Source organism: Neomonachus schauinslandi, chromosome 14 (genome assembly GCF_002201575.2).
Source record: "Neomonachus schauinslandi chromosome 14, ASM220157v2, whole genome shotgun sequence".
NCBI classification, from domain to species: Eukaryota; Metazoa; Chordata; class Mammalia; order Carnivora; family Phocidae; genus Neomonachus; species Neomonachus schauinslandi.
Genome location: NC_058416.1, coordinates 72,934,144 through 72,949,606, shown reverse-complemented (window position 1 = coordinate 72,949,606; position 15,463 = coordinate 72,934,144). Strand labels below are relative to the sequence as shown.

Sequence of the window (15,463 nt, the reverse complement as noted above, 5' to 3'; positions counted from 1 at the left end):
CCAGAAAGGCTGAGAAACTGGACTTTATTCTGGGGGCTTAATTTTACTTTTTCCACAGCCCCATTCTATTACCAGCTATTTCTGATTTTTTTGCCCTTAAACTGCATATAAATTGGCTTGCTTTTTCACTTGGCTTACTCTCAGCAAAATAATGTCCATGAAATTAGAAGTTTGATGTGCAGACCATATATTTATATATTTTTTTCTAATTCACATTTAAATAAATACATAACCATTAGACATTTTCAAATACGTTTGTCTAGCTAAAATCATCTCGTGAATGCCACTGGGGAAAGCCTTTTAAAGGCAAGATTTCTAAGCAAGGGTCAGCCATTTGTTTAAAAAGGAATAAAGAAAAGCAAGGTGGCTTGCTCATCATTTCTTTCTACATCCTCTGTGGAATATTAACTGCAGCTCAACAATTACAAAGCTCACCCACCACCTTCCCCCCACATCCGGGCCCCTGATTGGCTGAGGTATGGATGGGGAGCACCTGCTGCCCCTGAATGGCGGTCTATACCATGCTTAGGCATACACTGCCCTCTGCTGGCTAGGAGAAGAATTACTTCACTAGAGAAGGGCTCACTAATCTGTGTCACAATCAAATTTGTATGCTACTCTAATCTCTTTGGCTCTCTAGACCGTAGTGAAAACAATAATGGGGGTCCCTCGAGCTGTTTTTATCCTTTTTGAAGAGGTAATACATTCACATGATTCAAAACCCAAAAGTACAGGGGCGCCTGGGTGGCTCAGGCGGTTAAGCAGCTGCCTTCAGCTCAAGTCATGATCCCAGCATCCTGGGATCGAGCCCTGCGTCGGGCTCCCTGCTCAGCGGAGAGCCTCCTTCTCCCTCTTCCTCTGCCTGCCGCTCTGTCTACTTGTGCTCTCTCTCTCTATCTCTCTGTCAAAAAAATTTTTTTAAAAATTTAAAAAGATTTAAAAACCTCCAAAGAACAGAAAAGTCTACTGTGAAAACTAAGTTTCCCTACTTTCCACAGCAAATAACCTCCTCTCCTGTGCCCCTCCCTAGAGGCAACCACGGTAACTAGAGTTTCTCATGCATCCTTCACAGGCTCTTCTTTTTTTTAAGATTTTACTTTTAAGTAATCTCTATACCCAACGTGGGGCTTGAACTCACGAATCCGGGATCAAGAGTCACATGCACCACCGACTGAGCCAGCCGGGCACCCAGACTCTTTTTAAGTACCCCAAAAAATGTAACAGAAACTTTCTCTCTGCCAAAATAAAGCCCTCCCCCCAGACTAAGTCACCAGTTTAATGCTGGTTTTATCACATATTCGATTATACACCATCGATAATGACAACAAAACAAGGCAGATTTAATCATTATCAGGAAATGTAAAATGTTTAGGAGACAATCTTTCAATACAGGGAGTCTGTAGGGAGAAGAAATATTACCTTGGTAGGAAAACAAAAGTTGAAATGATGGATCTAATCGAATGGACTTTAGTGATGCTGTCGTAAGAACGTAAGGTACAGCAGGATGCCAGGGACAGTGAGATGGGGCTTCCTCATCCTACAGATTTTATTTGTAATGTTTTTCACACTTTCTGATACCAGACTGAAGCTAGTCACACTTTTTTAAAAAAGATTTTATTTCTTCACTTGGTGGGGAAGGGCAGAGGGAGAGGGAGAGAGCGAATCTCAAGCAGACTCCCCTTTGAGCGCAGAGCCAGATGCCAGGCTCGATCCCACAACCCTGAGAACATGACCTGAGCCAAAATCAGGAGTCTTGCTCTCAACCGACTGAGCCACCCAGGCGCCCCGAGTCACACTTTTTGGAGACATGTACATGTGGCTTTCACGGACATCGTGTAAAATAATAGTTCACATCTCAGGCTTTGGCATCCAACAGACTTAGGTCTGATTCTTTTGTGACCTTGGGCAAGTGGTTTCTCCCAGTTGAGCCTCAGTTTCCTGATCTATAAAATGGGGATGATCCTAAGCTTTAGAGTGAAGTTGCTGTTTGAGTGCTTAAGACTCAGTAGGCAGCATTGTTGTTATTCCAAAGCTAAGGGTCTTGGGAGATCTTTTCTCAAATATCTGGCCCTGAGACAAGGAGGAGGTGACAGGGAACACCAGAAGAGGAAGCACTGGGTAGTGTGCCCACAGATGGCTGCTCAGACCCTGGAAGGGGCTGCAGGATATGCCTGGAGCAGGGTCAAGGTGGAGAGGGAGAGAGAGCTACAACCCAGCCGGTCAAGGCCATGGGCTGGCATTGGAGTGGCTTATCAGGAAATGTAGGGGTGTCTTGGTGCCAAGCTTGATTCTGGCAACCAGCATACTGAAAAAGAATGGAGGATGTAGGCAATCAGGGCCAAGGAGGCGGATGGGGCAGAAATCATTTGAGGCAGCTCCAGTCGTTTAGAGCTTCCCAGTTAACCCATGGAGGCAAGTGCTGAAAGCAGCCAGGAAGAGAGGAGTTCCCCTTCCAAGTTTGGCGCAAGTAAGTCCATTTGGGGTCAAGTTCCCAGGCAGAGATGAGGTCAGAGCCACAGCCCACCCTGGGTGGGAGCTGAGGCTCAGATCCAGACACTTGCCCCTGGGCTGGTGCTGATTCATCCAACACACACTCAGCACGGTGCCGAGTTGGGGATACAGACAGCAGTGAGCTGGACTGACTTGCCCTCGGCCTCAGGGAGCTTCTGGTCTGTGCAGATGCCCCAGACCATTGGAGTGCCGAGTCCTGAGCTCCGTAGGAGGGGTGAGCGCAGAAGGGGTCCCCAGCCCAGACTCAGATGGGGCAGTGGGGGCTCCATGCATGAGTAAATCACAGAAGACTGTGATGGGGATGAGGGGGAAGAGTTACCCAGGTCTACAGTCATAAGGCTAAATAAGGATTCAGGCTAGAGGGGACGATGGCCTGTGGAAAACCTTGCAGGTGCTTCTACATTCCTTGAAGAGAGATTGATGAGTAATTGATTCTGGCTGGAGTGTAAAATATTGGGGTTGAAAGAGATAGTGAGGGATGAAGCTGTGGGGAGGTAAGGGGGTGCAGAAAATAGGTACAGGGAAACCCTGGAGCTAAGGTCAAAACTGCACTTTACCCTGAGATGAGGTATAATGTCTTTGTAATTGAAGTAAAATTTGCATAATGTGCCCTTAACCATTTTAACTTCTATAGTTCAGTGCATTTAGTACACTCACAATGTTGTGCAATCAACACCTCCATCTAGTTTTAAAGCACTCTCATCCTCCCCAAAACAAACCCCACACCTGTTAAGCCAGCGGTCTCCGTTCCTCCCAGACCCTTCCTCCCAGCCCTTGGCAACCACCAAGTGGTTTTCTGTCTCTATGGCTTTACCTATTCTGGGGATTTCTTTGCAGTGGAACCATGCACCATGTGGCCATTTAGGACGGGATTCTTTCACTCAGCACAAAGTCGAAGTTTCATCCATGGTGTAGCATGTGTCTGTGCTTCATTCCTATTCGTGGCTGAATGATAGTCCATTGTAGGGATACACCACATTTTGCTTCTCCATTCATCTGTTCCATGAAGAGGCCAGATTTATGTTTCAGAAGGACTCATCTGGCTGCGGAGGACAGGGACTGGGGCCACGAAGGAGGTGCTGTCCCACAGTCCAACTGAAAAGGGTTGGAGAAAAACTAAGGGCGGTGGCCGAGGAGACAGGGCAAGAAGGAGACCCAGAAGCTGAGGTCTCCTGGCAGGAGCCCCAAGAAAGCCTTGCCCTCTGGCAGCAGAGAGTGGCTGAAGCCAGCAGGGACTGGCCCTGTGGCATCCTCCCTGAGGGGGACCTGCTACACCCAATTCCAGTCCCACCGAACCCACCTGCCTGCCGGCACCTGTCCACCTCCCCTTTGTTCTGGAGTCACGCTGACATCCTGATTTCTCAGCACCTCCCTGGATGGTCTCTGGTCAACATCTCACTCGGGTCCTCAGTGGAAAGCCCCTGCTCGGCCCCAGGCCAGTCTCTGGGCTGCTAAGTCTGCATTTTCATCTCAGTTGCTGAGGACGGTCCAGCGGCAGGGACCCTGGATGCCCCTGGTGTATCAAATATGCTGGACGGACGGGCGAAATGCAGGCTTGTCTTTAGAGGTGAGCAGGGGATCAATTACCAGCATTTGCATATATCGGTGGAACTTGTCTACCAAAAAGGTGGATCCAGAAGGATTCGGCAGAGAAAAACCTCATTTTTTCACTGCTCCTTGATTCATGGTCTACTTTTTTTTTTTTATTTCTCAGGTGGAAGCTTCATTTTTATAGGTTTTCTGGTCATAACAAGTGTGGCTCAGTCTACTAATCACAGAGCCCTGAACCTCATTCATTTTCAAACTTCCCACATCCTCCACAGGGCTCCTCGGGCTGGGAATTCTGCGGTGGGAAGGGGCTGGGTGGGCTGCTTCCTTCTCACGAGAAAGCCTGACTGGACAGCCCTTTTAAAAAGTAAGAATGCTTTTTCTTATGCTATTTGCTTATTCTTAGCTTAGAGGACCTCTGCGGAAATCCCAGGACAATAGAAGTTACAGTGAATAGTCTGTTGCACACTGTTTACAAAAGGCATTCACATAAATTAGTGTTTCTCAACCTTAGTGCAATTGACATTTTCAACCAGATAATTCTTTGTTGTGGGAGGCGCTCTTGCACAGTGTAGGATGTTTAACAGTATCCCTCTCATCGCCTCCCCAGTGGCACCCCCCCTAGTTGGGACAACCATGTCTCTAGACATGGCTAACTGTCTCCTGGGGGAAAAAAAACCACCCCTAACTGAGAACTACTGATGGAAGTCATCTGATGTCATTTGGTATAAACAGCGGTCTAAAGAGAGCGTGATCATGGCAACCATGATGACGGTAAGGATGATGGTGATGGTGATGGTGATGTCATAACGACACGGTGACACGACATAACATTCGAATGACTTGACCAGACTTGCTCAGGTGCTCTCAGTACATCTGGCGTTTGGTCCCAGATTTTCAGGATGCCTTACCTCACTCCGAAAGCCCAGGACATAGACTGGAAATTCACAGACAAGGAACTTCAAAAAAAAAAAAACTGGTACCCCCCCATGCAAGTATCAGAGCCAAGAATCAAACCAGAGCTTGCTGATTTCCAAGGCAGCGCGCTCTGCTACTTCCTACTTTACAAAGAGCCATGCTAGGGTTTTCGAGTGAAATTATTTGCCCCCTTGAAGATGCTTCTGCTGCATTTAGATCATTGAAATGAGTGATATAGTAAAGCCAAGTTGCAGACTCTCTGGAACTCACTATTACCAGCAGATCAGCTGTGAAGTCAGCTTAAGAAATAAATATTGGCGATCTACCATGTTTCACACCAGCCTAATCCAGCACTTTCGCGGACGATTGATGTTTTCATGGTTCTTAGGGTTAAGAGGCTCTTCCCTATCACAGGTCAAGAGCTGACCTCAACCGCATGGTTTCTGCTGTCAAATAGCCTCTCTGGCAGGCTCTTTCATACCCTAGCATTTACCGAGCACCTATGGTGTGCAAGAGAAGGTGGCAACTCCAGAATTTCAATACAATAGGGTTTAGAGGCTGTAGCCTTCGCTGGAAACTGGCAGAGGGTATGACGCGAGGGGCTCTGTCTTGAAGCCCCACATGCAAAACCAGCGGACAGCTTTTGTTAGGAGAGGGTGTTTTGGGGGTGGTGCAAGGGAAGCTGATGGCGGCCATGGGGGCAGTTGGAATCTCCCTAAGCCGGCCCTGGGGACAACTTTACATGAGGAATATGAGAGGTGTTGCGGAGCACATCACTGTGAATACATCCCCTGCCCTCTGGGAGCCACCCTTCCACAATGTTCCTTGGGTTTCTGTTGCTTTGTTCTTACTACCAGAAGGAAGCACGGGCTTGGGTGGTTTCCACCCCTCCTCCGCCCTCCCAGACTGGGGAAGGAGAACACGGTCCTGGGGTGCTGGATGACGCTGTCAGGAGGGCGGGCTATCAGTACTCTGCATCAGTTCTAGGAACTTCGCTTAGGGCCAGTTCCTGGAACGCCTCTCCTCAGACAGTGTCTGTTTGCTCCCATCCCAAGCCAGATGACATCCAAACACATAAACTTGGCTCTCTAAGCCCTTCAGGGTCTGGCTCCTATAGCCCTCCAGGCTTCCGTGTCTATACCCACAGCTGGGGATCACTGACCACTGGGCAAGTTCCTTTAAGAGCCAAGATCTCCATCCCTATCTCCTTCTGCCTGTGTTTTGCCATCTCACCAACCCCTGCTTATCAACCTTCTAGCCCTCTAATCTTTCCTGAGAATCCGAAGCAGGCATCACCTCCTCCAGGAGGGCCTCCAGGATGCCCCCCAGTCTCCTCCCTCTGCACTCACCTGGATCGTAATTGCTACCACAATCCCTGGTTTCCTAGTCTAAATCTACCACCGCTCTGAGATTCTTGTGTCCCCTGATACAAGGTTGGCAGATAGGAGGTATTCAAAATATTAGGGAGAAGGACACAAGAAAAGGTGAAAGATGTAAGAGGGGGGAAGGAGGAGAATGGAAGGGAAAAAAGGCATGAGTTAGTATCTGTCGGCAGCCAACGCTGACTTATCTGGCGTTCTTTCAATCAGAGATCAGTTTTCATCCAGCACACCTCACATGACACATGTGTTTGTAGCACACGGAAGTGCTCTCTGGATTATTAACTGTCCATTGCAGTCCTGATATTTAGTGTCAAGGTGCTTTCCTGCATTCCAGCCTTCGGAAATGGGTCGTCCTTTCATGTTATGAATATTGATAGCAGGTTTGAGCGTATTTCAGGAATAAGGTGCCTCCGTCCCGCCCTCCACCCCATCCCCTAAACATCATAGATACCCGGGTTTGATTTTGAGGACTTTGCCACATAATGATTGGAAGGCTCATTTCACCTGACATGGAAGATGCAGGTTCTAATTAAAATGCAGTCACCTTGTTCTGCATCCGAGAAGAAGGGAAGACCCATGCCACACCCCCAGCAGGTGACCCAGGGTGGGGCACTCAGCTTCACTGGCATTGAAGGCAGTTCTACTTACAATTCAGCATTCAACCGTGCAATGAGTTCTTGTAGGGAAGACCATCTCCTGCTTGAGTCTTCAAAAACCCAGTCCCTCCCCAAACCCAGGCACCATGGGCACTCGTGGGCAGGATCAGCATGTCCTGCTCACATCTGTGGTCTCTGCCTACCTCAACCCTGGTTCCTAGCCTGGCGCCTGCCACCAAGTATACCTCACAAACCTGTGTGTTGCCTGAAAAAATAAATCAAAGACTTGTTGAATGCCCATAACTGTGTTTCACAGGACCCCTCCTCTTCTCTCTGCCCCGCCCCCTAGCCTGAACCTGAGCAACAGCGACATCCTGACTATCTATGACGGCGATGAGGTCATGCCTCACATCTTGGGGCAGTACCTTGGGAACAGTGGTCCCCAGAAGCTGTACTCGTCCACACCGGACTTAACCATCCAGTTCCACTCGGACCCTGCTGGCCTCATCTTTGGGAAAGGCCAGGGATTTATAATGAACTACGTAGGTAAGTGTCTCCAGTCCGTGTGTGTGTGTGTGTGTTTAGATGGTTTCTTCTACATATCTTTTGGAGGGTTCTGTGCTACACAGGTCTTTCTTTTTTTTTTAAAGATTTTATTTATTTATTTGAGAGAGAGAATGAGATAGAGAGAGCATGAGAGTGGGGAGGGTCAGAGGGAGAAGCAGACTCCCCGCTGAGCAGGGAGCCCGATGCGGGACTCGATCCCGGGACTCCAGGATCATGACCTGAGCCGAAGGCAGTCGCTTAACCAACTGAGCCACCCAGGCACCCTACACGGGTCTTTTAATATATTGGCACAGTCTTTTAATTTATTGGCACAATAAGTATGTGTAGTTTTTAAACATTTGGGCTCTCTGGTGGGAAGCACCAGGGTTTGAGTTTTAGTACTGCTATCAATGGCTGTGTGATCTTGGGCAAGTCACTTAACCTCTCTGAGCCTCCTTTTTGTCATCTGTAAAATGGAAAAACTGATAGCTGCTCCAGAGGGTCGATACCAGGACTTAGTAGATGATGCCTCGTGACTTTCAGATTCGCAGTGTTTCCCTTGTAGTCAACTGGGACTCTATCATCAGCACACACTCCTGCGTTTGCAACTTCTCAAAACAGCATCTCCACCATCTTGCCTGAACTGAAACTGGGCTCTCCCTAAGGGCTCTTCTTCCCCTGTAACCCCATCCAATGGAGATCACACATTCTCTCCCACCTCCTGTCCTGTAGGACCCAGAGAAGCAAGAGGTGTCTTCCTTGCTCTTCAACGTGGCTTCCAAACCATTTCTCTCGCCTTCACATTAAAACAGAAACAAAGGGCGCCTGGGTGGCTCAGATGGTTAAGCATCTGCCTTCGGCTCAGGTCATGATCCCAGAGTCCTGGGATCAAGTCCCACATCAGGCTCCCTGCTCCTTGGGAGCCTGCTTCTCCCTCTGCCTCTCTCTCTCTCTCTCTCTGTCTCTCATGAATAAATAAATAAATAAAATCTTTAAAAAAAAATAAAATAAAATAAAATAAAACAGAAACAAAACCCAAAACAACTGCTATGAAGTTCAAGCCAAGTTCACACTTGGCCATCCAACACCCTCTTCTTACCATTTCTTGCATCCATAGCCTTCCCTCCTCATTCCCCACCTGTGACTCCCCCTTCTTCATTGCTGGCTTCATCACCCTCCGCGGAACACTGGAGAATGCATGTGAAAATAAGTCCCTTGCCTTTTTGTGTGTGTGTTTCCAGCTGGTAGATGTTTCTCATCCCTGCCCACTCTGTGTACATCTATCAGAGGGACAGACACAAGTGTTGATCTTTTTTATGTTTCTCCGGGACCTTTTTCCCCTTGATTGTGTTGTTAAGCGTTTTTGGAGTGTTATTGCTGCTACTTTCTGTGGGTTCCCTTCCCCTCTCTTTACTGGGCAGGGCCCTGGGCACAGGGGGACGGCTTGTGCTGGTTGCCCAGACGATGTGCCGTCCAGAGTCAGCTGCCTTTGGAGGGAGAGTTTCTGGTGACTTGGCTTCAGTCTCTCTCCTTAGACTTCTCTTCTCCTCGTTTGCCTGCCCCCCGCCTCCTACTTGGAAGATGAGGTCATAGTTTTGCTCATTTGTCTCCTCTGGTGTCTGAGTCAGTCTTCCAAAACCCCATTCAGCAGCAATAACACTCTGAAACCCCATTTCAGCTCAGTGACAGAAATCTGACCCTATCCAAAGCTGCTCAAGGTTAACCCAGAAGTCTGGCCAACATTCAGTTTGGCGGCATCTTAAAGAGGAGGTGCTCCTCTTTATTGAAGCTGAAACTTCAGACTTATGTGACAATTTGAAATTGGCAGGAACTCTTCCATATATTATTTTCTTTCATCTTCAAATGCATATCTCCATTTTCTAGAGAGTTTGTTCCACGAGAGTCTCTTCACACGTGCTAGGCCCTGTACCAGGCACCAGGACCCAGGGATTTAACCAGACATAGATGCAATTCTCATTGAGCAGAGAGATCACAGGGAAGGGTCATGGGGTTTTGTGGTCATCTGGAGATTTCTGAAGCTCCTAAAATGATCTCAAGGCCGACACCCAGCTCTGCAATGTGGCCAAGGCTAATCTGCTAGGACTACTGGTAGAACCTTCCATAGGAACACTCTGGGCTCACCTGGTTCTGACCTCCCATAATTCTGCTTTACCCAGACAGAAGCAAAGAACCATTCTCCTCATTGTTCCTTGTGCTTTGTCAGTGTCTGTGGCCAAGGGCATGGAGGCAAGGGAATAAAAAAGCAGAGATGAGCAAGCAGTGTTTTTCAAAGAGATATTGGTCACTTGTGTGCTCATTCCTCTAATGTTAGGGTAATAAGTAAGCTCCTTATTGTAGGTCAACTCCACTCAAATGACAGTGGTTCCTAGGATGAGGTCTGCCATGAGCATAAGACCAGTAAATGGTGGCATATACTCAGTGCATTTGAGTATTTCTTTTGCCCCGGAGTTAGACCAGGATGCTGATCTTGACCATGAGACTGGCAAATGGTGGCATGTACTCAGTGCATTTAGGTATCTCTTTTACCTAAAAGTTGGACCATGATGCTGATCTTGACCATGAGACTGGGAACATGACTTCAGATCCCCATATTCCTAGTGCCTGGCATATAGTAAGTGCTCACAAAATGTTAATCAAACAAATGAATGAATCCATATAAAACTCATCTAAGTGTCATATACTGCACATTAATTAGTTTTCACACTGCCCTCAGTGATAGACAAGGTCATGATTCTTGTCTCAACTCTACAATTGGGGACAATGAGGTTCAGAGATGTTTATCAACATGACTAGAGTCACACAGCTTCTTTTTTTTTTTTTTAAAGATTTTATTTATTTATTTGAGAGAGAGAATGAGAGAGAGCACATGAGAGGGGGGAGGGTCAGAAGGAGAAGCAGACTCCCTGCTGAGCAGGAAGCCCGATGCGGGACTCGATCCTGAGACTCCAGGATCATGACCTGAGCCGAAGGCAGTCGCTTAACCAACTGAGCCACCCAGGCAGCCTGGAGTCACACAGCTTCTAAAACAATGACCAGAAGGGAAGTCCTCCAACTCCTAAGCCAGTTTTCTCATTCTTCACAAAGTTCAGGGCCCACAAGGATGATGATGTCAGAAACTGCGTCCAGGATGCTGGCTAAACATACAGATTTCTGGATCAGAGTCTCTGGGGGTAGAGTCTAGGAGCTGAACAGGAAGGCTAACTGACTTAGGCAAGGCCACTGAATTAGTAAACAAGATCTGAGTGACAGTGTCCCCGACTCGATAATCACGAATGTGATGAACACCACAAAGGCGGGCGGGGGGGGGTCCCATGGGAGCATGTCACCGTGCTGGCTCAGACTGAAGAGTCAGACAAGCAAACCTTTCTCAGTCTCAAAGCATTTGGCATAAGGCAGACCACATACCTATTATCTACTCCTGTTTCAACCACAGTTTGAGCATTTTTAGTTGTGTCCTAAATCCAGGGCTTGGCTGATTTTTCAGAGGCCTAAAAATAGAGGCTCCTGTTCCCACGAAGCAATTCCAGAAGCCATCTCCCTCTCCCCTTCTTATTGCAGACACCCCTGAGATCTCCGTTCCCCAAATAAAATCATGATGAAATCCCAGGAAAAGCCATCACTTGTTTCTCAGAATGACTTTCCTGCAGACAGGGAAGGTGCTTTGCTTTCCCCAGAAGCACATAAGAACTGCAAATTAATTATACTGCGTAATTAGCTCTCTTCTCAAAATCTGTGCAGTGGGCACTTGGAAGCAAGAACAGTAATAGTGGACTTTGCATTGCTACCTCAGTAATGAGGATTTGCAGAAGGAAGGCAGGATTATTCCAATCTGTGATAACGAGCTGTGTGTAGCTTATTTTGGAGTGTGGTTAATGTTCGCTGATGATATGCAACATGATTTAAAGAATGCACCAGTAATTATTTTTATTTCAACAGTTGAGTGTTTATCTTAATCTGTATTACAAAAACATATATTAAGAATCCATCAAACCCATGAATCTACAGACATTCTTAGAATGAGGCTGAGTGTGTTCACTACCATTGCTGTATAACAAAATATGCCCCCCCAGATTAGCAATACATATTTTTCTAAAGATTTTTTTATTTATTTGAGAGAGAGAGAGCATGAGTTGGGGGGAGGGGCAGAGGGAGAGGGAAAAGCAGACTCCCCAATGAGCAGGGAGCCCGATGTGGGGCTCGATCCCAGGACCTGGAGATCATGACTTGAGCCAAAGACAGACACTTAACCAACTGAGCCACCCAGGCGCCCTGCAATGCACATTTATGATCACACACTTTCTGTAGGTCCAGAATTCAGGAGTTCGTGCCGGATGGTTCTGACTGGGGATTTCTCATGATGAGTCTGTAGTCACGATGTCAGCCAGGGTTGTATTCATTTGAGGGCTTCAGTGGGGTTGGAGGCTCCATTTCCAAAATGGCTTGCTAGTGTGGTTAGCAAGTCAACACCAGTCGTTGGCAAGAGGCCTTAGATTCTCTCCACATGGCTCACTCCAGATGGCTGCCTGAGCATCCCCATGGGTGGCACTTGCTCTCTCCAGAGAGCAAGGGGAGAGCTTCTCAACGTCCCTTATGACCTAGCCTCAGGAGCCACACATCATCACTTCTGCAATAGCCTGCTGATTGTGCACATCAGCCTTGCCGGGCTTTGCGGGGAGTACACGAGAATGTGAATTCCAGGAGGTGAGAATAACAGGGTGGGGTGGGTGTCATGAAAAGTGAGGGCCTGAGACACAAGGAGAGGAGGTTGCCCCCGAAATCACATTGCTAATAAGTGGCAGGGCTAGGATTCTGTCTCTCTCTAAATCCTAAACTGACTTAGTCAAACCAAAAGAATGCTTGGTAAGGAAGAGCTTACCATAAAATCTCACTATAGCAGAGTTCTTGTGGTTTAAGGGATTTCGAAGTGTGTTACTTATTTCTGGAGACTTCTTCTTCTGTTTGCTCTTTCCTCTGACATTCGTAAATGGAACCCCACACAGAAAAGCCCACCTCCTCATCTAAGGATGATATTTTTGTTTTAAAGAGGTATCAAGGAATGATTCCTGCTCAGACCTGCCAGAAATCCAGAACGGCTGGAAAACCACTTCTCATACGGAGCTTGTGAGAGGAGCCAGAATCACGTACCAGTGTGACCCGGGCTATGACATAGTAGGAAGTGACACCCTCACCTGCCAGTGGGACCTCAGCTGGAGCAGCGACCCCCCGTTTTGTGAGAAAAGTAAGAATCATCTTGTTTTCTTCTTCTAGGTTGGTGGGGGGGTAAATGCCTCCCAATGAGTATTTTTCAAGTAGATGCAGTGAAGTCACTTCATGTAGGATCTGGCCTCCCTCCTACTCCACCAGCTCGCTGGCATGGCTCACAAATGTCCTCTTAGAGCTCTAGGGCAGGGATGTCAGATTCAGGGGCCTCCAGAGCCTGGCAGATAATGTAAATGAGGGAAATAGGCTGAGGGAGAGACAATAGGGAGTGGTGTAGACTGCAGTGAAACCTTCGTAGAAAACATCATTCAAATTCGTCATTAAAATACCTGTAGCAGGGGCGCCTGGGTGGCTCAGTTGGTTAAGCGACTGCCTTCAGCTCAGGTCATGATCCTGGAGTCCCTGGATCGAGTCCCGCATCAGGCTCCCTGCTCGGCAGGGAGCCTGCTTCTCCCTCTGACCCTCCCCCCTCTCATGTGCTCTCTCTCTCTCTCATTCTCTCTGTCTCAAATAAATAAATAAAATCTTTAAAAAAAAAAAAAAAAAAAATACCTGTAGCAGCCACACAAGACCAATCTAAGTTTGACCTTGGAGCCCCGGTTCAAAATCCCTGTCACAGGTAGCTGGCTTCATCCAGAGAGCACCCATCCCAGCCTCCTGGCGCCTTCTGCTTGCTGCCCTCAGGATTGTGGGCTAGGCATGGCTGGTGATAGCTGCGCCTGGTGTCTTGAAAAGTGGGAGAAAAGGGGGGTGCTTCTCTGGTTTCTACACTGAATCTTAGTAGGGGTGGGGTGGTCCTGCAGCCATCTCGCTGGGAATCCTTGGGGATACTTTGGTAGCCCTGCTCGACCTGCCTTGAGTGACCAGTTGCACGATAAGAAATATTAAGTGTCAGCAGAGAAAGAGGGTATTGGGGAAGGGGGTGGGGGTTATATGCAATTCCTGTCACAAATATTCCAAAGGCAAAGAAAATTAATTATAATTGGGGGAAACATGAAAAAGCTTGCTAAAAATCCTCAAAATTGGCTGCATAAACATCTGCTTGTTCCACAACAGTATGTGGTGGGGGGGTGTGTGTGCATGTATATGGGTGGGTGTGTGTATGTGTGTATCATGATGGAAAATAAAAAAACCAACAATGAGAAGCGCCATGGATGGTGAGACCCATCGCAGATACGTTAACATGATCTACGTCATCATTACTTTTTTTCCCCCAAAGATCGTATTTACTTATCTTAGAGAGATGGAGAAAGAGTGTGAGCAGGAGGAGCAGAGGGAGAGGGACAAGCAGACTAAGCACAGACTCGTCACTGAGCGTGGAGCCCAATGTGGGGCTCGATCTCATGACCCTGAGATCATGACCTGAGTCGAACGTTCAACCAACTGAGCCACCCAGGAGCCCCATCATTACTTTATAAAATGTTTTAAACATACATGCCTTAATAATGATTTTTAAAATTTTTGAATAATAATGATTTTTAAATATTTTGAATTATGATTTTTGAAATTTTTTTAATATTACAACTTTTAAATTTTTTGAAGAATGATTCTTAAATCTTTTGAATAATGATGATTTTTTAAAATTTTTTAATAATAATGATTTTTTAGCGGCGCCTGGGTGGCTCAGTCAATTAGGCATCCAACTCTTGATCTCAACGCAGGTCTTGATCTCAGGGTCCTGAATTCAAGCCCCGCATTGGGCTCCATGCTGGGCATGGAGCCTACTTAAAAAAATAAATAAATAAAATAATAATGATGATGATGATTTTTAAAATGTTTTAAATAATAATGACCCATTGTGTTAATGGGTTCTAAAGGCTTGGAGGGGACATAAACTAGCTCTCTCTGGGAAACTCTTCAACTGCCTCACTTTTTGCCAGGAAAAGACCCAAATTAGAGCAAATGAATTTGCATTGGGCCCCTTCTGGATATCAGCATTTATGTTCCCATGCTGGTTGCCTGTCACTCTGCGTCTAAGACAGAGACTCACCAACCTGCCCCAGTGGCTTCTCTTCTAGTGAAATAAGAACAGCAGAACATCCTGAGAACAGTGGGGTTCCCCCCCCAGAAATCCCTGGGGGTCATCAGTGCCTTTCATTCATTCATTCATTGGTTCAACTACACTCTCGACGTCAAAAGATGTACCTAAACATATCTTCCCATTATGCAAGTAGCAGGTGCTTACTTACAGAACTCAAGCAGTAGTAAAATTACGAAGTACAGAGTGAAAATCCCTCATGATCGTCCTCTCCAGAAATGAGGCTGCTCTTAAAAGTTTATTCTATGTTGTTCCAGTTGCAATAGTATGTTACACATACGCACATAGACATACATAGATACATGCTTATTGTGCGTGTGTAGACACACAGAGATACTCGTACAGAAACAGCTATAGATAAGGATATTTTACCACTGCTGTTTTCTCAACTCAGTAATCCAGATACTTCTTCATATCACACATGTTGTGTACTTCATTCTTTTTTTAATTGGCTTATTGTTTTCCCTTTATGATTTTTTTAAAAGATTTTTTATTTATTTATTTGAGACAGAGAGAATGAGAGAGACAGAGAGCACATGAGAGGGGGGAGGGTCAGAGGGAGAAGCAGGCTCCCTGCCTAGCAGGGAGCCCGATGCAGGACTCGATCCCGGGACTCCAGGATCATGACCTGAGCCAAAGGCAGTCGCTTAACCGACTGAGCCACCCAGGCGCCCCGACAGGAA

At 46.9% G+C, this 15,463-nt stretch overlaps 1 protein-coding gene across 1 annotated transcript in view; it reads left to right on the top strand.

Annotated features, from left to right (window-relative positions):
* Positions 1 to 15,463, top strand: part of SEZ6L (seizure related 6 homolog like) — a 75,504-nt gene that overhangs the window by 40,702 nt on the left and 19,339 nt on the right. Inside the window, exons 10-11 of the mRNA XM_021703475.2 lie at positions 7,305 to 7,501; positions 12,567 to 12,761. Coding sequence (XP_021559150.2) covers positions 7,305 to 7,501; positions 12,567 to 12,761 — 392 coding nt within the window. The remainder of the gene's footprint in view (positions 1 to 7,304; positions 7,502 to 12,566; positions 12,762 to 15,463) is intronic.